We start from the raw sequence: 24,329 nt of genomic DNA, 5'->3' as shown, positions 1-24,329 counted from the left end.
CACAGGGAGACCCCACGCGAGGAGAAGCACACGGTGGTGGTCTCTTTGCGTGCCTCGTGCTCCCAAAAAGGGGAGGAGAAGCTGTTATCAGTGGTCTTGGTACGGACAGAAAATTGTGACAGCTGGGCCTTTACCATTATGTCTATCCGACTGAGCCAAAGAAACTGGATTAGCCGAAGGAAAATGGTTAAACGGACTTGCGCACAAGCTTAGTAGGCAGTTATACTGATACCTTGGTAAAATTTGAGAAGATGTTGGATGTGTCCATGGAAGGTTGACCAAAATGATCAAAGTTCCAGAAACCAAGGCTTATGAAGAATGATTTTGGAATGATTTAGGAAGCTGGCCATGTTTAACTTGGAAAAGAGAATAATTAGAGATGACATGATAACATCTTTAAATATCTGAAAGAATGGCATGTAGAAGATTATGCCAACTTGTTTTAACCCATTGGTTCAAAACATGAACCAATGGGTTAAAATTACAATAAACATGAGGAGGAACATCTTTACTGGACCAGGCTGTGGCACAGTTAGTTAGGAGCCAGCTGCACTAAATAACTACTGACTGAGAGATCATGAGTTTGAAGCCAGCCCGGGTCAGAATGAGCTCCCGACCATTAATAATCTAGCTTGCTATTGACCAATGCAGCCTGAAAGACAGTTGCATATGTTAAGTAGGAAATTTAGGTACCACTTTATGCGGGGAGGCTAATTTAATTAATTTGCGACACCATAAAACCTTCCAGCAGTGTGTGTATGAATGAGGAAGTACTCCATCAAGGGCAGTGTCACAAATGGACGGTGAAGCGACAGCTCCCCCTGTGGCCGAAATTGAGCATACCCTCATGAAGCCAGAAAGCTGGAATGTTAAATTGTTTCTGTGTCTGTCTATATATGTTGTATGTCTATGGCAATGAATGTTTGCCATGTATATGTGCATTGTGATCCACCCCGAATCCCCTGTGAGGTGAGAAGAGTGGAATAGAAATACTGTAAACAAATTAAATAAACAAAAGCTGTTGAAAAGACTGTTTTGGAAGGTGGCAGACTCTTCATCTTTGCAAGTGTTTATGTTGGGTAGGGATCTTCCAGGAATGCATTTGTGCATATTCTAGCATAGCAGGGGGGTGGACTAGATGGCTCTTTTGGGTCCCTTTAAACTCTTGAGAGTCTAGGATTTCTCATGGAAAAAACTTACTAATATCTTATATTCGATGTCTTGAGATGCATGGCCTTCCACCCATCATTTCGTTTATATCTCACCTTTTCTCAGCCAATGGGGTCATTCGCTCTATTGGCTAGGAATTTCAAGGTCTGTATTCCAATCTTTTCTTCTTCAAGTGCTGCTTAAACGATCATATTCATTGGAGGGGCTCAGCATGTTAATGTATTCAGTGCCTTAAAAGAAAGGTTTATTTGTTGTTCTACATTAATCTTTCGGCCTGCCTCTTTCCTCCTCCTCCTCGGCTCCTGCTACCCGCTTACAGCAGCGTCTGTGGCCTCTGCAAACATTTGTGATCGCTAATGGCCGCTTGAACTGTTATCTTAAACTAATACTTTTTAACGAGTTTTACTTGGCGCAAACAACTATATATTATTGCTTTTTCTATTAAAAGGACCATTGACCATGTAATGTAGAGGGCTTTGATAATTTGCCAGCACTGCTAAGACCTGCAGTCATTTAACGTTGGTCATTAGGAAAAAATGGAATGAGACTCTTGTGCCTCTCTGGCACCGAGACAATTGCACTGCTTGACCTGCCGGAAGCATTTTGGAGTAAAGGGGCCGTAATGGGGAAGCAGTTCCTGACCCGTACAATGGGATAAGGAGGATGGAAATCTGTTATGTCCACTGAGGCTGTACGTTGTTTAGCTGCGGACTGGCAAGCTGTGCTCTGTGAAACGTACCTGCTCTATATTTTATGTAGAGATTTCTGGATGAAAAATAGGGAACTGCAGCAACTACTTTGGTGGCATTTGAGGTCTCAGTGGTGTATGTAGCTGGTATTATAATAGGGCTAAATAACAAATTCTGGGATAAAATTGGATTGTTTTTGGCAAGGGAAATTGAGTTGACAAAACTTGCATTTCTTGCTTTTCCTCCACATTAATAAAGTCTAAAGCTTGTTGATTTAAATTCACAAAGTGCATAGTTTTCTATAGTCTCCTTGTGGAACAAAAAGAGGGATATAAATAAACATAATAATAATAATAATAATAATAATAATAGACAAAACATTGACAAAATCACAGTCTCTCAACTGCAAAAGGCCACCTTACTTGGATCTGCGCATCAATCAAAAATATATGACACAGTCCTAAATGCTTGGGAAGTGTTCAACTTGTGATTTTGTGATACAAAATCCAGTATATATATATCAGGGATCCTCAAACTTTTTAAACAGAGGACCAGGTCACAGTGCTCAAACTGTTGGAGGGCCGGATTATAATTTGAAAAAAGCATGAATGAATTCCTATGAACACTGCACATATCTTATTTGTAGTGCAAAAAACACTTTAAAATAATACAATAATTAAATTGAAGAACAATTTTAACAAATATAAACTTATTAGTATTTCAGTGGGAAGTGTGGGTCTGCTTTTGGCTGATGAGATAGGATTGTTGTTGTTGTCGTGTTCTTTCAAGTTGTTTCAGACTTAGGTTGACCCTGAGCGAGGGCCGGGTAAATGACCTTGGAGGGCCGTATCTGGCCCCCAGACCTTAGTTTGAGGACCCCTGATATATATCTTGTTTGCTATGTCAATCTGTGTTTTGTGTTAGTAAAATAATAACTAACACTGGCTGCCGTTTATCCTCCAAGCCGAATTTAAGGTGCAGGTGCTTACCTACAAAGCCCTGAACGGTTTGGGACCATCCTACCTGCGTGACCGCATCTCCGTCTATGAACCCATGTGTTCACTACGTTCATCTGGAGAGGCCCTGCTCGTGATCCCACCTGCGTCGCAAGCACGTTTGGTGGGGACACGAGACAGGGCCTTTTCCGTGGTGGACCCCCGTCTCTGGAACACTCTCCCCAAAGATCTTAGACAGGCCCCTACATTGGCAGTCTTCAGAAAGAACTTGAAGACCTGGCTGTTCCGATGTGCCTTTCCCGATTAGGAAATCTCCAATACCAAGTCCCAGAAACACTTTATTAAAATTAAGATTGCCGCACACTGCACACTGCATTTGCCCTATAATCCTTACATATCACCTGTCACATCAGCACTTTTTAATCCTATACCCTTTACTCTGGCCCGGCCTAGTTTTATCCTGTTGATGTATTGTTTATTATTTGTGGTTTTGTTGTTTTAATACTGCTTTAATTGTTTTAATTTGCTTTAGGTGTATTGTTATGTTGTGTATTGAGGCCTTGGCCTTTGTAAGCCGCATCGAGTCCTTCGGGAGATGCTAGCGGGGTACAAATAAAGTTTAATAATAATAATAATAATAATAATAATAATAATTGCTGAGCCCTGTGTCAGAGTTATAGCTTAAAAATTTGGGATCTTCTCAGTGGTGGCCCCTCATCTGTGGAACTCCCTCCCTATGAAATCAGATCAGCCCCCTCTTTCCTTACCTTTGGGAAAAAAAACTTAAGATGTGGCTTTGGGACCAAGCCTTTGACCAGTAACTGGAGCAGTGCAATAAATGACCATGAATTAATGACATTGACAAATGGAACAGCCCTGGATGGATTATGATTTGGATTGCATTATTTTAATTGATGTCTTGACTGCTTGGATTTTAATTGTATTTGTTTATTTTATGGACATATTTGTGTATGGCATGGAATCACTGCCTTTTGTAAGGCCGCCCTGAGTCCCCATTGGGGTGAGAAGTGTGAGGTGCAAACATGGTAAATAAATAAATAAATAAATAAAGGGTTCAATTAATCCATAAGACATCACAAAATCCATAATTTTGGCCCCAAAAACCTGACTCACTGGAGGGAAAGATATGAGAGGCAAAGATGAAGTACTTTAGGTTCTTGTGGGTTTTTTCGGGCTATAGGGCCATGTTTATATATCTGTGGAATGGCTGGGGTGGGGCAAAGAGCTCTTCCAACAGACCTCACTACCTCTGAGGATGCTTGCCACAGATGCAGGCGAAACGTCAGGAGAAATGCCTCTAGAACATGGCCCTATAGCCCAAAAAAACCCACAAGAACCTAGTGATTCCAGCCATGAAAGCCTTCGGCAATACAATGAAGTACTTTGGCCACATAATGAGAAGACAGGAAAGCTTAGAGAAGACAATGATGCTGGGGGAAAATGGAAGGAAAAAGGAAGAGGGGCCGACCAAGGGCAAGATGGATGGCTGGCATCCTTGAAGTGACTGGCTTGACCTTGAAGGAGCTGGGGGTGGCGACGGCCGACAGGGAGCTCTGGCGTAGGCTTGTTCATGAGGTCACAAAAATTCAGAAGCACTGAATGAATGAACAACGAGGGATTTCCACGATTATCAAAGGATGGGGGAAATGGAAAAAGTGGGGTTCCAGGGGCCACAAACGTCCTGCAAGCCATGTACTTTATAGGCTCCGTGTTGCCCACTCCAGCATAGATAATGGATCATTAGATCAACTCGTCATAATTCTTTGCTACCCTCTATTCCTAAAACAGGAAAGAAAATCTCTCAGCTTCACATATATAATTGAGTTTCTCCGGTTTTTAAACGGAGTTACGACTTGCCTTGTGACAAACGTGATAAAATAGCTGTAAAGCTATAAAAATGTTGTATGAGTAATAAACATTTAGCATGTATGGCTCTGATTCCTCCAAATTAAATTCCTTGTGCTGAAGACCAAGGGTGCTGTTGGCTTGTTTTTACCCTGGAATCCAACCAAGCTCTTATTGGACATTTATTCATTTTTGAAAAGATGCATCGCATAAATAGTGTTGCTTTTCCTGCTTGTTCCTGGGTAATTAAAGAGAATTATACCTGCATTGGGCATACATCTTAAAAATTTGTTACATTGTTAGTAGTGTTAAAAAGTAATATTTGGATCAATGCAGGGTATGGATTTTTGTAGATTTTCTACTCACTGAGGCATGCAGTCAATACCTAATTTCTCTGGAGATATACTGCGCTTAACATATCGAGCTTCTTTTAAATACTCCAGGCCTTGCGCACCGAGTGCATAAGACCAGTTTTAATTTGCCATCATTGATGAACATAAGAGGAATATGAACTGTCTGAATTAAATTTGTTCCAATGTGTGTATTTCAGGATGGGTTGGGGGGGAGGCAAGGAGAGTTCAGCCGCTGTCTTCTCTCCCGTTCCTTTTAACAAGTAAATTACATAGCGGATGCTAACAGATTTGCTCCTTTTCTAAGAGAGCTGGAAACCAACATCTCAGTATGCTTTATTAATTTGAGAAGCCCATGCTGGAGCACATTCATTGAGTGAGTTGGCTGGGGTAAGAGGGCATTTCCAAACACAGGGTTTAAGAATGTGTAGGAAGAGCTATTGTGATGTAGTGAATAGTAGTCAGACTTGCATGCAAATGGACACAGGGCTGTGGAAGCAAATAGCGTTTGGCTGCTCTTGGGGTTGAATCTGTTTGCCCCTTCCTTCCTCCCTCCCTCCCTCCCTCCCTCCCTCCCTTCCTTTTTTCCTTCCTTCCTTCCTTCTTTCCTTCCTTCCTTCCTTCCTTCCTTCCTCCCCCACCTTTTCCCAAGTACCCAGACTTAAGGTAGCATGTTGTTATTTATTTACTCAGTCACTTCCAACTCTTCTTGACCTCCTGGACCAGCCCATGCCAGAGCTCCCTGTTGGCCGTGGCCACCCCCAGCTCCTTCTAAGTCAAGCCAGTCACTTCAAGGATAACATCCATCCATTTTGCCCTTGGTCGGCCCCTCTTCTTTTTTCCTTCCGTTTTCCCCAGCATCATTGTCTTCTCCAAGCTTTCCTGTCTTCTCATGATGTGGCCAAAGTCCTTCGTCTTTGTCTCTAATATCCTTCCCTCCAGTGAGCAGTGGGGCTGCATTTCCTGAAGTATGGACTGGTTGGATCTTCTGGCGGTCCAAGGCAATCTCAGGATTTTCCTCCAGTACCACAGTGCAAAATCGTCTATCTTCCTTCACTCAGCCTTCCTTACGGTCCAACTCTTGCATCCATGGGTTACTATGGGGAATAACTTTGCTTTAACTATGCGGATCTTCTTTGCCAGTGTGATGACTCTACTCTTTACTATTTTATCAAGATTGGTCATTGCTCTCCTCCCAAGAAATAAATGTCTTCTGATTTCCTGGTTAAAGTCTGTGTCCACAGTAATCTTTGTGCCTAGAAATATAAAGTCTGTCACAGCCTCCATGTTTTCTCCCGCTATTTGCCAGTTCTCCATCTGTCTGGTTGCCATAATCTTGTTTTTGTGGATTTTTAACTGCAACTCAGCTTTTTCACTTTCTTCTTTCACCTTGGTTAGAAGGCTCCTCAGCTCCTGCTTTCGGCCATCAAAGTGGTATCATCTGCATATCTAAGGTTAGCATGGATACTCAACATGCCCAAATGTGAAGACTGGTGGAGTTTGGGGGAAATTGACCTTGACATTTGGGAGTTGTAGTTTCTGGGATTTATAGTTCACCTATAATCAAAGAGCATTCTGAACCCCAGCAATGATAGATTTGAGCCAAACTTCCCACACAGAACCCTCATGATCAACAGAAAATGCTGTGTTTTCTGATGGTCTTTAATGACCCTTCTGACACCCCCTCACAATCCCCCCAGGGGTCCTGACCCCCAGGTTGAGAAACACTGATCTAGGAGGTTAAGATTGTCCAGGGAGGCCCTGCTCTGTGTCCCACCTCCTTCGCAGGTGCGAGTGGTGGAAACAAGTGACAGGTCTTCTCAGTGGTGATTCCTCACCTGTGGAACTTTCCCCCTGACAAAATTAGATCAGCGCCTTCTCTTTTGGTCTTCAGAAAGAAAGTAAAAAACATTGGTGTGGGACCAAGCCTTTGGGCAGTAAGCAGTGAAAGAAATGAACAGGATTATGTCCAATTGACATTTGGAAAGGCCTCGGACTATGGTTTCTGGATTATGTGATTTTAATGTTTATATTAATATGTTTTAATTCCATGTTTTGAATGTCTAAATGTTGCTTACGTTTTTCTGTTTAATATGGTTTAATAGTTTAGTTTATGGTTGTGTGTTACTGTTGCTTTTATGCTAGGTTTTTATATGTCTGTTAGGCATCAAATTTTGCCGTGAATATGTTGGAAATCACTTTGTGTGTCCCCACTCCCCCTGGGTGAGAAAAACGGTATATAAATGAAGTAAGTAAATAAATTGAAATATAACTAGATCACCCATAGAATTATGCCCAGTTAAAAAAACCTTTTCATTAAAAAGCAAGACAGAGATAAAACTGTATTGATGATTTGACTGACTTTCCAAAATGGCAATACTAAATAAAATGCAAACCCACACACAAGTTGCCAAAAGAAAGCAAAGAAATATGAAACAGCAGATTAGCACCAAAACAGCTGGCTAACAAACCCAAATCTGCCAACTTGACTATATGCAATCTATAAGGAAAAGCATACTGAACAATATTTATATATCAGGGTGCTGATTTTAAAGATGCAGATCTGAACAGTTTACATAATAAAAATGCAATTACAAAACAACCACCACTGCAAAATCAAGAAACATATCAGCATATGTTTCAACAGTACAAAAGATCCACTTAAGGCAATATTGAGAAATGACGTTCTTAATCAAAGTTTTGGACTCATACTTTGGATTCTTTTTTGAGAGAGGCACTTGACTTCAGGTCTGATAGGCCTTGATCACAGCTTTCCTTTCCGAGGATGTTTCTTAAGAATAGTTGTATCATATGGCAATCTGGACATTTGGTGAATCCTTTTACATTCTTGCTGATCTTCTCTGAACCTGGGGAAATGGGGCGTGTTCTTTAGTGGAGAATATTTGCACAGGCAGAAGGTTGGCTTAGATGGCTTTTGTGGGAACCTACAACTGTGATTCTGTGATATACTAGCCATCCCCTGCCCCGCGTTGCTGTGGCCCAGTCTGGTGATCTGGAAAATAAAGTAATGAGAAAACGTTGGTTTCTAATATATATAATGTTTTTATGCTTGTGGCTAAACAGTATTTCTAGTTGTTTCTTTGTCGGTGAAACAACAGAGTTGGTTTGCCTATTCTGGAACATGCAACATATAATTGTCTTTCTTTAGGGATCCCTTTCAAATCTATGATACAATATCTCTGTGTGAATCATATATATTTATATCTATGGCTGGATGGCTCTTTGTCAGGAGGGCTTTGATTACGTTTTCTTGCCCAGGTGAAGGGAGTTTGACTGGGTGGACTTAAGTATTTTCTGTTGGTCATGGGGGTTCTGTGTGGGAAGTTTGCCCAATTCTGTCATTTGTGGGGTTGTCGGTGAACTATAAAACCAGGAACTACAACTCCCAAATGTCAAGGTCTATTTTCCCCAAACTCCATCTGTGTTCACATTTGGACATATTGAGTATTCATGTCAAGTTTGGTCCAGATCCATCAGTGCTCTCTGGATGTTGTTGAACTACAACTCCCAAACTCAAGATCAATGCCCACCAAACCCTTCTAGTGTTTTCTGTTTGTCATGGGTGTCCTGTATGCTACATTTGGTTCAATTCCATCATTGGTGGATTTCAGAATGCTCTTTGATTGTAGGTGAACTATAAATCCCAGCAACTACAACTCCCAAATGACAAAATCAATTTTTTGTGTGATGGTCACTTCTTGGACTAGTAGGTATCTTGTGGCCAAATTTGGCGGCAATTCACCTAGTGGTTTTTGAGTTATGTTAATCCCACGAACGAACATTACATTTTTATTTATATAGATAAACAACCAGCTGCAGCATCTCAGCAAAAACAGATTGAGCCATATATAGTCCATACTCAGCCGAGGGAAACTAAACTCAAAACTACACTGTTGAAATTGGAAGGCATAGAAAAAGAGTATTCAAACCAAAGTGTATGGCATTTTGGAGGTTTACCAGTTTTTTACTCTTTTTTCAATCATAATACTTCCATCTCTGCGAAACGTCCGTTGAGATCTTCCAAGGTTATTTGATCATCCTGAAGTTTTTTATTTGTTGTTCCTCTTGTTAACAGCTTTAGGACATAAGATCTTAAAAACTCAGATTCCTTGCTTGCTGAATTCTTTGTATCTTTACATGTGCAAAGTATCTTTACATGTGCAAAATCCGGAGAGTGTTCAATCTTCTCATAAACTCTAATCCCTTAAGTGCCTTTAGGCATCTTGATCTCCCTTTTCTGCTTTCCAATATATGGATTGCAAATCCCAGAATCCACAAGTCAGCATGCCTGAGGACTTCTGGGAATGATCGTCCCAAAAGTAACTTTCCCCAAACTCTACAGTTTGTAATCTTAAGCAGCCGACAATAACAACCTATGACTGTAATAAAGGTTTATTGTATGTAGTTGTGCTTCTGCAAAGCTAGATATAATAGCTTGATGTGATAAGGATAGACGGCAGCTATAAATTGTGCAACTTTAAAATATATATAGAAATGTACTTAGCATGTACTGTATCCTGCCAGATAGCTCTCACCACACAAACTTATTTATTTTGCTTTAAATGTTGATGGAAGAATTATGCCGCTAATGAGCAAATCCCTCCTTTCCATAGCTCTAGTTGGGAACATTTTGTCAACGGAGAAATTGAGCATAACGGGATTTTAAGTAAGAGTTGGCCTTCTTGTTGGTGAAAATATAGGACTGTAAAAGTGACAGATTATAGAAAGGAAACGCTGGACTTTTCAGACATGAAATTATCAGAATTCTCGCTTTGTTTATGGCATCTTAAAAATGAAGCAACATGTTCCTTTCCCCCTTCTCTCAAACACAGCACTCAAATTTATCTCCTTTGGAATTGATGTGAAATTTCGGTAATGCTGTTTCTAGACTTTTATCCCTCCACCTTCCAATTCACATCAGCATTATTATTATTATTTGTCAGTATTTCTGTTAAAATAGTATAAAATTGTTATGTCCTCATAGTCAGAAGAAATGCAAGAAAAAATGTAATGGAATCATCTTGTCAGAAAACTATGAGATCCTGACAGAAACACAATGTCTATAGACACATGACTTGGACTTTAGGAGAGCTGATTTCCGAAAAATGAAGGAAACGCTGGGCAGCATTCCATGGACACAGATACTAAAAGATAAGGGAGTTACGGATGGATGGGAATTTCTCAAGAGTGAAATACTCAAGGCACAATTGCAAACTGTGCCAACAAAGAGAAAAAATAGGACAAGTGCAAAGAAGCCAGAATGGATGTCCAGAGAACTTCTAACTGTGCTAAAACACAAAAGAGACATGCACAAGAAGTGGAAAAGGGGAGAAATCACCAAAGAAGAATTCAAACAAATAGCCAACACCTGAGAGGAGATATGATAGCCATGTATAAATATGTGAGAGGAAGCCACAGGGAGGAGGGAGCAAGCTTGTTTTCTGCTTCCCTGAAGACTAGGACACAAAACAATGGCTTCAAACTACAAGAAAGGCGATTCCAAATGAACATGAGGAAGAACTTCCTGACTGTGAGAGCCATTCAGCAGTGGAACTCACTGCCCCGGAGTGTGGTGGAGGCTCCTTCTTTGGAAGCTTTTAAACAGAGGCTGGATGGCCATCTGTCAGGGGTGATTTGAATGCAATATCCCTGCTTCTTGGCAGGGGGTTGGACTGGATGGCCCTTGAGGTCTCTTCCAACTCTATGATTCTATGATTCTATGATTTGATTCTAGTGAATGCTAAAAGAGAGCTTTTGGGGAAAACTATAGTGTCTGGCTTTATTCAGGGGCTATCTGTAAACTTTCTGTTAAGATTAAGACCCTTAACACACAGAGGCACTTTAGGCAAGGTGAAAAGATAACCAAAACAAGTTTACTCAAAACAAGATGAATAAAGGGTTAACTCCACCCGGGACTATTATAAGATAACTTAAAACAATACATTATAAAAGGAGATTTTGCTGGTTGCAGTTATCTCTCTGGGGTCTTTGAAAGTCTCCAGCCTCTGGTGCAAAGCAATGGTTTACAAGCTGGTGCTTATAAGCTGTCTCAATCTTCTTTCTTGTGAAGCTTAATCTGGTCAAAAGCTTCTGTTGTCTCTAGGACTGCTGGTATAAAAATACTGGCTGAATGCAGGTGCTAAGGATGCCTGTTTTGGGTTGCTTGGGCCTAGTATTACCGGACAATGGCCAAGCCTCTGTTCACTGTAACTCTGCAGCAGAAAGGAGAAGGAGTCAAGCAAGAGAGCTCTATACAGGCAAATGGTATGGACCAACTAAAGCTACTCCACCAAAAAACTAATACAAAGGAAGGTGTCTACACTGTTGGGAAAACTGGGAACTAATGCAGAGGAGAGGAAAAAGCAGAGCCAAGACTTTGCAAAAATAGTGAATAAAGGAAGCCACAAACATTTTCTTTAACTAGTATGGCACAGTGCAGGCATGGACAAACTTGGGCTCTCCCGGTGTTTTGGACTTCAACTCTCACAGTTCCTAATGCTATAGACTCGCTTCTTTGGCTGCAGTACTGTGATTTAAAAGTATTTCAAATGATGAACAAATCCCAGGCTATATCTCGTATTCCCATTTATAAACCTGCTTAGACTCTGAGATCATTGGAGGCGACCCTCCTCTCGGTCCCACCCCCATCTCAAGCACGGCTGGTGGAAACAAGAAGGGTGGGGGGCTTCTCCATGGTCGCTCCTTCCCTCTGTAACTCTTTCCCAAAAGAACTTGGAACAGCCCCTTCACTCCTCTCCTTCAAGAAAGAATTAAAAACTTATCTTTATTCGTTGGCTTATGGAGAGGAGTATCAATATTATCACTGATGCCATCTTAGTGAACCAAGTTGACAATGACTATTTAAGTTAATTTTATTGAAGAGCTATATATTTTCATACAATGTGTTGTCGAAGGCTTTCATGGCTGGAATCATTGGGTTGTTGTAGGTTTTTCGGGCTGTATGGCCATGTTCTAGAAGCATTCTCTCCTGACGTCTCACCTGCAACTATGGCAGGCATCCTCAGAGGTTGTGAGGTCATATTTTTATACAGATTTTAACTGTTTGTACGATCAATGATGCCAGACTGACTGGTTTGTAACCTTTTAGCCAAAGTCATTCTGTTTTAATTGTATGTGTAAATGTAAATGTTTTATTTTTATAGCATTGGTTGTTTCCCGTGTTTTTGTGTTATATTTGGTCATCACCCTGAGTCCCTTCGGAGAGAGAGGTTCGGGCAAGAAATAAAATGTTATTATTTATTATTATTATTATGAGCAGTGGCACGAAATACAAATTCCTTGATGAATAGCCACATTTTAACTTGACATCTAAATGTGTCCAACGGGCAGCAGCCAGGATGTTAACCGGGGCTCCTTACAGAGAAAGGTCAACCCTCCTGTTCAAGGAGCTCCACTGGCTGCCGTTTATTTTCCGAGCCCAATTTAAGGTGCAGGTGCTTACCTACAAAGCCCTGAACGGTTTGGGACCACCCTACCTACGTGACCGCATCTCCGTCTACGAACCCACACGATCGCTTCGGTCATCTGGGGAGGCCCTGCTCGTGATCCCGCCTGCGTCACAAGCACGCTTGGTGGGGACTCGAGACAGGGCCTTCTCTGTGGCGGCACCCTGACTCTGGAACGCCCTCCCGAAAGATCTCAGACAGGCCCCTACATTGGCAGTCTTCAGAAAGAATTTGAAGACCTGGCTATTCCGATGTGCCTTCTCAGAATAGGAATCTCCAAGACCAAGTCCTAGAAGCACTTTAGTAGAATTAAGATTGCTGCACTCTGTACACTGCACTTACTTATAATCCTGCATACCTGCATACCTCTTGCCACATCAGCACTTTTAATCTTGTACCCATTACTCTGGCCTGGCCCAGTTTTATAGTCTTGATGTATTGTTTTTATTGTTTTTGTTTATACTGCTTAGCTGTTTTTAATTTGTTTTTAATTTGCTTTATGTATTGTATTGTTGTATTGTATTTTGAGGCCTTGGCCTATGTAAGCCGCATCGAGTCCTTCGGGAGATGCTAGCGGGGTACAAATAAAATAATAATAATAATAATAATAATAATAATAATAATAATAATAATAATAATAATAATGTGTTGGTGCTAATCAGGTCTCCAAAGGTAACTTCTTTCCATAAGGAGTTACAGTAAGATGGAATTAACTTGAAAAATACAACATCTTTTCTCACTGCTTGAGAAAGAAATGCAGAAAATGACATTGCAGCTTCCATAATACTTTGAATGAGTAAGTTTAAATTCCAAACAATAAAAAGAAATGGGATCTGTGGGGTTTTTTTAATTGTTGGATTTAAATAACTTTTTTTTGGATAATCTAATAAAATCAGTTTAAAAATAAAATTTGGGAGATTTGAAAAACAGCTTTGCAAAAAGTTACAGAAGTGGAGAAGATCAGTTTCTTTGCAATCTTTTTCTCTTCTGAAATTTTGTTTACAGTACGTCAGCTTGAGAAATCTGAATGTGCATTTTCCTTGGTATCAAATTGCATACTCTGTGTATGTGTACGAGAAAGGAATGGGCCATTATAATTCTGACAACTTTTCTCCAGGGGCTAGTTGTAACTCTTCTGTCTTGTACCAAATGGGTTCTTTCATCTAACATTTTTTTTGGAGTGTGCGTATGTGTGTGTGTGTGTGTGTCAGGGAGGGGGTGTACTGGGAGGACAGCCATAATTGGGCCTCGAGATAGAGGAAACAAGCATTAAGACAGAAACATTTTGTCATTTTTTTTTCACCGTTGTAATTATGACTCAAGAAACTGAAGTAGAATGGCAACTTTATATAAAAAAACATGGTTTCACTTACTTTTGTGGAAGAAACTGAGCTTTTGGATGTAGGACACAGTGGAATCCAGCATGAAGATACAAACGACACCCAAGGGGATAAGACGGCATCCTGCTAGATAGAAAGCCCTTTCACAATCCAGTAGCAGCTAATAGAGAGCGAACATGTAAGAACGTCTGCACTTTCATCATTCCAGAGCAAAGTGTGGGGTCTGCTCATGTATGAGGAGAAAGGGATTGAGAGGAACAGGCTTTTTAGAAGTTGAGTCAACTTCTCAAATGCATCAGCTTGACTGTTGACTGGAAGACCCATGTACTGTACATACTCATATACAGGTTGACCTCATGTATTGTTGTTGTTCATTCGTTCAGTTGTCTCCGACTTCGTGACCTCGTGGACCAGCCCACGCCAGAGCTCCCTGTCGGCCGTCACCACCCCAGCTCCTTCAAGGTCAGTCCAGTCACTTCAAGGATACCATCCATCTTGCCCTTGGTCGGCCCCTCTTCCTTTTGCCTTCCACTTTCCCCAGCATAATTGTTTTCTCTAGGCTGTCTCCTCATGATGTGGCCAAAGTACTTTAACTTTGTCTCTAGTATCCTTCCCTCCAGTGAGCAGTCGGGCTTTATTTCCTGGAGGATGGACTGGTTGGATCTTCTCGCAGTCCAAGGCACTCTCTGAACTTTCCTCCAACACCACAGCTCAAAAGCATCGATCTTCCTTCGCTCAGCCTTCCCTAAGGTCCAGCTCTCACATCCGTAGGTTACTACAGGGAATACCATGGCTTTGACTATGCGGATCTCTGTTGCCAGTGTGATGTCTCTACTCTTTACTATTTTATCGAGATTGGACATTGCTCTCCTCCCAAGAAGTAAGCGTCTTCTGATTTCCTGGCCACAGTCTGCATCTGCAGTCATCTTTGCACCTAGGAATACAAAGTCATGTATGCTGGGGGCCAAAATTATGTATTTTGATATGACCCAAGGATAAGTCAAGGGTCATCCTACAGAGACAGGAGATTGCCAATGCTGACTCAGGTTCAGATGCCCCTGGCAGCCGCCACCATTGCCTCATCCAGACATTGAAAGAGGCCAGAAGCTATGCCATGGAGAAGAAAGTAGAATGTGTTGGTGCTTCTTTGGGGTTCTCCTGGGACAGATTAATCTCTCACCTTTTGCCCTTCTACTCAGAGAAAAGGATGGTTCCTATTTGACAAGCATTAAGATACAATACTCACACTGACCGATGGATAAATGGACCGAGTTTTTAGGGGTCCGCTTTCTAGACTTAATAAATGCATGTGTAGGGTAGATAGCTTATGGTACCAGTCTCTAACGAATTGTATTGGCTACCATTATGTTTCTGTTGTGCTTCCATTTAAAGCTCTAAATAGTTTGGGACCACAATATTTGAGGAAGTGCCTCAACTATTGATGCTGGTGAGGGGGACTTCCTCTGGCCCCATCTACACAGTCATATAATGCAGTTTGAAATTGCATTATATGGTGTAGAATCATATAATGGAACTGAACTTCATTATACGAGTCTACGTCATCATATAGCAGTGTTGATGGGTTCTATGTTCCACCATTGTGGTCAGCGCCTGACAAGTTGCCCAGTCTTCTGTGTGTCCAGGGGGGAGTCTCTCATTTGGTATCAGCCATTGATTGAGGTTCTGTGTTCGAGCCTGCCACTTATGGACTCTTGCTTGCTGAGGTGTTCCAGCGAGTGTCTCTGTAGATCTTAGGAAACTATTTCTTGATTTAAGTCATTGACGTGCTGGCTGATACCCAAACAAGGGATGAGCTGGAGATGTCTCTGCCTTGGTCCTTTCACTATTGGCTGCTACTTCCCGGCGGATGTCAGGTGGTGCAATACCGGCTAGACAGTGTAATTTCTCCAGTGGTGTAGGGCGCAGACACCCCGTGATAATGCGGCATGTCTCATTAAGAGCCACATCTACTGTTTTAGTGTGGTGAGATGTGTTCCACACTGGACATGCATACTCAGCAGCAGAGTAGCATAGCGCAAGGGCAGATATCTTCACTGTGTCTGGTTGTGATCCCCAGGTTGTGCCAGTCAGCTTTTGTATGATATTGTTTCTAGCATCCACTTTTTGCTTGATATTCAGGCAGTGCTTCTTGTAGGTTTGTGTACATGCATTGTAATTATTTTTTTGGTTTTTGGCTTTTTATGTCTCTTCTGTTGTTTTTTTTTTTAGTGTTTTTCTGAGTGATGGTCACTGGTTGGCCTAATGTTGTGTCCAAATTTTGTGTCAATTTGTCCAGTGGTTTTTGAGGTATTTAATCCCACAAACAAACATTACATTTTTATTTATATAGATTTATATACCACTTTTCTCACCCCTAGGGGCACTTAAAGCTGTTTACAAAAAATAATTGCAAAATTCAGTGCCTTACATACATAAACCAAATCATAAATCAAATATATAACTAAGCATAAATTCAGAGGACATTTGAACATGAAACATAAAAATTAAAAGCACCTAATACAAACATTAAAATTACATGATCTAAACTCATTGATTGCACAGATTCCATATTTAGTTCTTGTTCTGAGTTACTTTACTTTTATTTACATTGATGATGATATGGCTAGAAAAATGAGATTTGCCTTTTGTGTGTCTGTGCCAGAGTTTCTTTCATAAAAGTTCATAATACAATACCTGCTGGGTTTGCAAACCTGGGATCCTTTTACATTCTTAGAAATCACTCATTTTGACTATTTTAACTACACTTGCTCAATTCTATGTAGTCCTGGGACTTGTAGTTTGTTGAAGCACCATCACTCTTTGGCAAAGAAGGCTAAAGGTAAAGGTAAAGGTTTTCCCCTGACATTAAGCCCAGTCGTGTCCAACTCTGGGGGTTGGTGCTCATCTTCATTTCTAAGCTGAAGAGCCAGCATTGTCCATAGACACCTCCAAGGTCATGTGGCCCGCATGACTTCATGGAGAGCTGTTAAGAAGAAGCCTAAAGACCTTATAAATCTACAATTCTAAACTACTGAGCCCTAGCAGTTAATGTGGTGTCAATTTGCATTGTTTCCACAGTATAGCTTCACCTCTGGTTCCTCTGTCATTCATTTCACAGAATACAGCTTCTCATGCTTGTAGTATGAGAGTTACAGAAATGTCATATTATCAGACAGATGTGTCTGGCTTAAAGTTCCATCATTCCCAGCCAGCATGGGCATGGTCCATGGGAGTTGTAGTCCAACACAGCAGAAGGGCATCAGGCTATGGAAGGCCATTGTAATGTTCTTTTTCCGTGTCAGGAGCGACTTGAGAAACTGCAAGTCACTTCTGGTGGAGAAAATTGGCCGTCTGCAAGGACGTTGCCCAGGGGAAATCTGGATATTTGATGTTTTAATAAAAAAAACTTTATTTATACTCCGCTACCATCTCCCAAGGGACTCGGTGCGGCTCACATGAGGCCGAGACCACAATACATCAATACAAGCAATAACAACCACAATACAAAGCAAAATACAAATACTAATACAAAGCAGTTAAAAATAAATCTCATGCACAAATAGCATAAACATTGAACAATAGCACAAAACACATTTAAGATCTATGGCTGGGCCAAATGTAATTAAAGTTAAAAAAATAATGCTGGGCATGAACAAGATAGAGGATGGGTTGTTGTAGGTTTTTCCGGGCTATATGGCCATGTTCTGGAGGCAATTTTTCTCCTGACGTTTCGCCTGCATCTATGGCAAGCATCCTCAGAGGTAGTGAGGTCTGTTGGAAGTAGGAAAAATGGGTTTATCTATCTGTGGAATGGCCAGAGTGAGACAAAGGACTTTTGTCTGCTGGGGCTAGCTGTGAATGTTTCAGCTGATCACCTTGATTAGCATTCAATGGCTTGGAAGTGCCCGGGGGGAATCCTTTGTTGAGAGTGATTTTATGTGCCTGTTTGTTGATAGAGGATGTTTTCCCATCCTTGTGGAAGGCTTCTCTCATGTCCCTGCATGGGGAGCTGGAGCTGACAGCGGGAGCTCTACCCTCTCTCCCCAAATTCTCCTGTTGGTCAGCAGTCTTGCACCACCGGTGGCTTCGGTGTAATAAATACTGCAAAACAGGGGTCCTCAAACTAAGGCCTGGGGGCCAAATAAGGCCCTCCAAGATCATTTACCTTGTCCTCGCTCAGGGTCAACCTAAGTCTGAAACAACTTGAAAGCACACAATAACAACAATCCTATCTCATCAGCCAAAAGCAGGTCCACACTTCCCACTGAAATACTAATAAGTTTATATTTGTTAAAATTGTTCTTCATTTTGATTATTGTATCGTTTTTAAGTGTTTTTTGACACTACAAATAAGGTATGTTCAGTGTGCATAGGAATTCATTCATATTTTTTTCAAATTATAATCCGGCCCTCCACCAGTTTGAGGGACTGTGACCAGGCCCTTTGTTTAAAAAGTTGCTGTAAGAAATAACTATATCTTCTTATTGGGTTGTTGTAGGTTTTTTCGGGCTATATGGCCATGGTCTAGAGGCATTCTCTCCTGACATTTTGCCTGCATCTATGGCAAGCATCCTCAGAGGTAGTGAGGTCTGTTGGAACTAGGAAAAAGGGTTTATCTATCTGTGGAATGACCAGGGTGAGACAAAGGACTCTTGTCTGCTGGGGCTAGGTGTGAATGTTATCTGACTACCTTGATTAGCATACAATGGCTTGGCTGTGCCTGGGGCAAATTTTTGTTGAGAGGTAATTAGATGTCCCTGCCTGCTCCCTCTCTGTTGTTGTGCTGTTGCAATTTTAGAGGTTTTTTTTAATACTGGTAGCCAGATTTCGTTCATTTTCATGGTTTCTCCTTTCTGTTGAAATTGTCCACATGCTTGCGGATTTCAATGGCTTCTCTGTGTAGTCTGACATGGTGGTTGTGAGAGTGGTCCAGCATTTCTGTGTTCTCAAATAAAATGCTGTGTCCAGGTTGGTTCATCAGGTGCTTCTTATTAATTGTTATGTTGGTGCATTGGATTAATTGTTATTAATCTTCTTATTAATTGTTTTGTTGGTGCATTGGATTGATTCCTTGCGAGTGAGAGACAGCAGTGCAGAATTCTGCCCCTGTTTTCATGGAGAGAAACCTCCCCAGAGTTTCAAAGTACAGTTGATGATGGGAAATCCCAGATTGCTTGTCTTCCATGCAGCTTTTGCTCGTGGGAATAACCACACTGTGTGTTCTTTTCCTGTTCCTTGTCTGTAAAACGAAGAGGGGATTTCTGTTGCTGAAAATGGAGAGAGAAATGAATATGTTTACATCGACTTCGTACACAGTTCAGAATAATCTGTACCAACTACTTTAATGCATTAGGAGTTTTAAAAAAGTATACATTGAACAAACAGAGCTTTTTCGTGGTCAAAAAGCCAAGTGTGTTTAAATTTGTGGGCTAAGTGAGGGAACGCTTGTTGTGTCTTGCCTTGCCGAGAAGGTGCCGCCGAAGACCTCGTGCCCACTAGAGGGTACTGTTGCCCTGCCTTCCATCTCCAAGCGGCTCTTGTTTAGCGGTGCAGGAAAGACCATCATTGTTTAGTCTGTTCTCCAAGGGTCTCCTTTTGACCAACGTGGACCCCGTGGACTTCCTGGAACATGTGTTAGCAATTTAGCCGCAGACATTTATTTCTTTGTTTTACTGCCTGGCTCTTGGAGAAAGTGTTGGTGCCGGGTTATGGGCTGTCTGGATCATGTCAGAGGCCGTGGGGATCAAGTTCATGCGACAGGGCCAAGCCGAGGGAAGGATGAAGGCTGAGGAAGACCGACCTTCCCTCTCAACAGCTACAAATCCTCCCCTGTCTCTGGACTCCAGCCAAACTCAAAGGTTTTGGGACAGCTGAACAAACACAACACAGTTTTGTCCGGTCCACCCCCCCCCCCCCTTTTCCATCTAACTACAGTTAAATTCCTACAGTGTGAAAGAAAGTGGGAATAAAACTACGCTTCTCTCTCTTTCTTTCTCTCTTCCTTTTCTGTTTCCTTACTTCATTTAGCACCGTCCAGACGAGGAGACCTGGAAATCCTTGGCTACTGTATGCTGCAGTGGATATGTGGGAATCTACCCTGGGAACAGAGTCTGAGGAACCCCGAAGCTGTTCAGGCTGCAAAAACAAAGTAAATTTAAAAAAAACACACACACACAAAATGATTTATTTCACCCATTCTTTTTTATAGGTGTTTTGCATTATAAAGTTCAGAGCAGGTTACAGTAGTAATATAAAAATGGAAAACACAAGTTGAAGATATGATAGCCATGTATAAATATGTGAGAGGAAGCCACAGGGAGGAGGGAGCAAGCTTGTTTTCTGCTGCCCTGGAGACTAGGACGCGAAACAATGGCTTCAAACTACAAGAAAGGAGATTCCATCTGAACATTAGGAAGAACTTCCTGACTGTGAGAGCCGTTCAGCAGTGGAACTCTCTGCCCCGGAGTGTGGTGGAGGCTCCTTCTTTGGAAGCTTTTAAACAGAGGCTGGATGGCCATCTGTCAGGGGTGATTTGAATGCAATGTTCCTGCTTCTTGGCAGAGGGTTGGACTGGATGGCCCATGAGGTCTCTTCCAACTCTTTGATTCTATGATTCTTATCCAGAAATTTCAAAATCTGAAATACTCCATTTAAAAAAAAAAAATCTCATGAGTGACTGAGATAGTGATGCATTTCTGATGGTTCAGTGCACACACAGTTTGTTTCAGGTGCTAAATTTGAAATATTGGATAACATAACTTCCAGGCTATGTGTATAATGTGGATATAGCATATCAATGAATTTCATGTTTAGACTTGGGTCCCATCTCCCAAGATATCTCATTATGTGTGCTTTTTCAGATGTAGGTATTTGAAAATCTGGGAAAAAAAATCAAAATTCAAAACAGTTATGGTTCCAAGCATTTTGGATAAGGGATACTCAATCAGTGCATGTGTAACAGGGAACAAAATGGGACAGTAGCAATGTTTTGTCGAAGGCTTTCATGGCCAGAATCACTGGGTGGTTGTAGGTTTTTTCGGGCTTTATGGCCATGGTCTCTAGAGGCATTCTCTCCTGATGTTTCGCCTGCATCTATGGCAAGCATCCTCAGAGGTAGTGAGGTCTGTTAGAACTAGGAAAAGGGTTTATATATCTGTGGAATGACCAGGGTGAGACAAAGGACTCTTGTCTGCCGGAGCTAGGTGTGAATGTTTCAACTGACCACCTTGATTGGCATATAATGGCCTGGCAGTGCCTAGGGCAAACCTTTGTTGAGAGGTGATTAGATGTCCTTGTTTGTTTCCTCTCTGTTGTTGTGCTGTTGTAATTTTAGAGTTTTTTAATACTGGTATCCAGATTTTGTTCATTTTCATTTTCAATAAAATGCTGTGTCCAGGTTGGTTTATCAGGTGCTCTGCTATGGCTGATTTCTCTGGTTGAAGTAGTCTGCAGTGCCTTTCATGTTCCTTGATCCGTGTTTGGGTGCTGCGTTTGGTGGTCCCTATGTAGACTTGTCCACAGTGGCAATGTTTTCAAGAAATAGTTCTTACCTGTTATACCTTCCATGAACAGTACCCTGAAAGATCAAAGGACAGTGATGGTATGGAAACAAATGCTGTTTTTGTTTTTCTTGTTGTTTTTGTATACCTTATAAAAGATAACGGTTACCCCTGACATTAAGTCTAGTCGTTTCGACTCTGGGGGGTGGTGCTGATCTCCATTTCTAAGCTGAAGAGCCGGCATTGTCCATAGACACCTCCAAGGACATGTGGGCGGCATGACTGCATGGAGAGTTGTTACCTTCCTTCAGAAGCAGTACCTATAGTTCTACTCACACGGGCGTGTTTTCTAACTGCTAGGTTGGCAGAACCTGGACCTAACAGCAGGAGCTCACACCACTCCCCTGATTCGAACTGCCGACCTTTCGGTCAGCAAGTTCAGCAACTCAGCGGTTTATGGTATACAGGGGGCAATATACCATATAGTTAATTCCAAATTATGGCCACCCCAAGGCGACTGTATTATTGCAGGTCAGAAAGGTTACCCTTTTGGACTAGCCCCCATTGGCGATGCTGCCCCCAAAGGCAACACCCCAAGATCTACTGTATCTTAGTAGGAGAGTGCAGACTCTGCATGTATAATAATGCAGGTTAGCTTCCCAGCAGCCCTTGTTGAAAGCATTCAGAGTAAGGATGCCTTCTGAGAAACCTTGGAGAACTGCCACTGCTAAAAGTAAGCAGTGCTAGTTTAAGGCGCTAATAGGGCTCATATCTTATTTATTTATTTATTTACTTTACTTTACTTGTATACTGCTCTTCTCAGCCATCAGGCGACTCAGAGCGGTTAACAACCAGTATCAGCAACACAGTACAAAATCATTAGTCATTTAAAACAGTAGTATCAATTAATTAACATCAAAAACATCAATGCAACAATACAGCAAAACAACAATCCATCACATCTCATCAATAGAATCAGCATCCGATCTCGTTGTCCATTAATCCATATTCCAGTAATCAATCAATTGCACTGCTTAGTTGAAAGCATGTTCGAAGAGCCAGGTCTTCACTCTCTTCCTGAATGCCAATAAGGAGGGGGCCGATCTAATGTCTGTAGGAAGGGCGTTCCACAGCCGGGGGGCCACTACTGAGAAGGCCCTGTCTCTCGTCCCCGCCAGGCGTGCTTGTGAAGCTGGCGGGACCAAGAGCAGGGCCTCCCCAGACGATCTTAACGTCCTAACTGGTTCATAGCAGGAGATGCGTTTGGACAGATAGGTCGGGCCAGAATCGTTTAGGGCTTTAAAGGCTTTAAATTTCACCAAAAATTTGATCCCACATGGGCATGCTGGCCACATGAACTTGGGGACATCTACAGATAATGCCGGCTCTTTGGCTTAGAAATAATAATAATAATAATAATAATAATAATAATAATAATAATGACTCCTTACTTGGATCTGCGCGCATCATTCGAAAATACATCACACAGTCCTAGACGCTTGGGAAGTGTTCGACTTGTGATTTTGTGGTACGAAATCCAGCATATAGATCTCATTTGCTGTGACATACTGTGCTTTTGTGTCAATAATAATAATCTTTATTTATATCCCACCACCATCTCCCCAAAGGGCTCCCAACGAGGCTGAGCCCAGTAGTACATTACAACAACAAAAAAACCAAAACCAAATGAAATGAAGATGAGCACCACCCCCCAGAGTCAGACACGACTAGACTTAATGTCAGGGAAAACTTTTACTTTTACCTTTACTTCTTGGCAGACTCCCATCCAAATATTAATGAGGTCTGGTCCTACTTAGCTTCCAAAAACAGACTTGATCTTGTGCCTTCTGAATATTTAGACTGGTATCATTTTAGTGCCCTTGTTCCTAAATGTGTGATTTCTCTGCATTTGACTTTTCGGGTAATGGAATGGCTTATCTTCTTTATTTTTATGTGCTATTGCTTAATATATTTATTAGGTTTCAGCTCAAAGTGTGTAAGCAGCCTTAAAAACGTTGAGAGAATGGGGCAGATTTTTTTTTAGAACTTATCAATGATGTTTTGCCTTTTCTACTTCAGTAGCACATATACTAAAATTGGAACGATACAGAGAAGATTAGCAAGACCCCTGCGCAAGAAGTTAGCATAGTGTCTAGATCTAGGGAAGTAATGCTAACCCTCTATTCTGCTTTGGTTAGACCACACCTGGAATATTGTGTCCAGTTCTGGGCACCACAATTCAAGAGAGATATTGACAAGCTGGAATGTGTCCAGAGGAGGGCGACTAAAATGATCAAGGGTCTGAAGAGAACAAGCCCTATGAGGAGCGGCTTAAGTAGCTGGGCATGTTTAGCCTGAAGAAGAGAAGGCTGAGAGGAGATATGATAGCCATGTATAAATACGTGAGAGGAAGCCACAGGGAGGAGGGAGCAAACTTGTTTTCTGCTTCCTTGGAGACTAGGACGCGGAACAATGGCTTCAAACTACAAGAGAGGAGATTCCATCTGAACATGAGGAAGAACTTCCTGACTGTGAGAGCCGTTCAGCAGTGGAACTCTCTGCCCCGGAGTGTGGTGGAGGCTCCTTCTTTGGAAACTTTAAAACAGGGGCTGGATGGGGTGATTTGAATGCAATATTCCTGCTTCTTGGCAGGGGGTTGGACTGGATGGCCCATGAGGTCTCTTCCAACTCTTTGATTCTATGATTCTATGATTTAAATTGGTGGTGGTGAGGATACGTTGTCCCAGTTGATCTTAAAATAGTTGGAAGTTCCACCAAAAGTAGGCTTGCTAGTTATGAGTAATGTGTTCCTTTGTTTTTATGAGTATGGAGTCATAACAATACTTTGCTGGATTGGAACCAGTGTTTTATGGCACATGATAGTAATTGTGTCATTGGATAACTTAGTTGATTAAAAAAAGTGTAGATTCCATCATCCCCCCCTCCCCTCCCCGTTTGGAATATTTACATAA

At 41.6% G+C, this 24,329-nt stretch overlaps 1 protein-coding gene and 1 pseudogene across 1 annotated transcript in view; both read left to right on the top strand.

The window, feature by feature from the left end:
* VRK2 (VRK serine/threonine kinase 2) overlaps positions 1 to 24,329 on the top strand; it is a 90,748-nt gene that overhangs the window by 41,148 nt on the left and 25,271 nt on the right. Inside the window, 1 exon segment of the mRNA XM_067462815.1 lies at positions 19,886 to 20,006. Coding sequence (XP_067318916.1) covers positions 19,886 to 20,006 — 121 coding nt within the window.
* LOC132762243 (U6 spliceosomal RNA) lies at positions 23,426 to 23,494 on the top strand (annotated as a pseudogene).

The sequence above is a fragment of the Anolis sagrei genome, chromosome 1 (assembly GCF_037176765.1).
Source record: "Anolis sagrei isolate rAnoSag1 chromosome 1, rAnoSag1.mat, whole genome shotgun sequence".
Classification (NCBI taxonomy): Eukaryota; Metazoa; Chordata; class Lepidosauria; order Squamata; family Dactyloidae; genus Anolis; species Anolis sagrei.
This window is presented reverse-complemented; position numbering and strand designations above follow the sequence as displayed.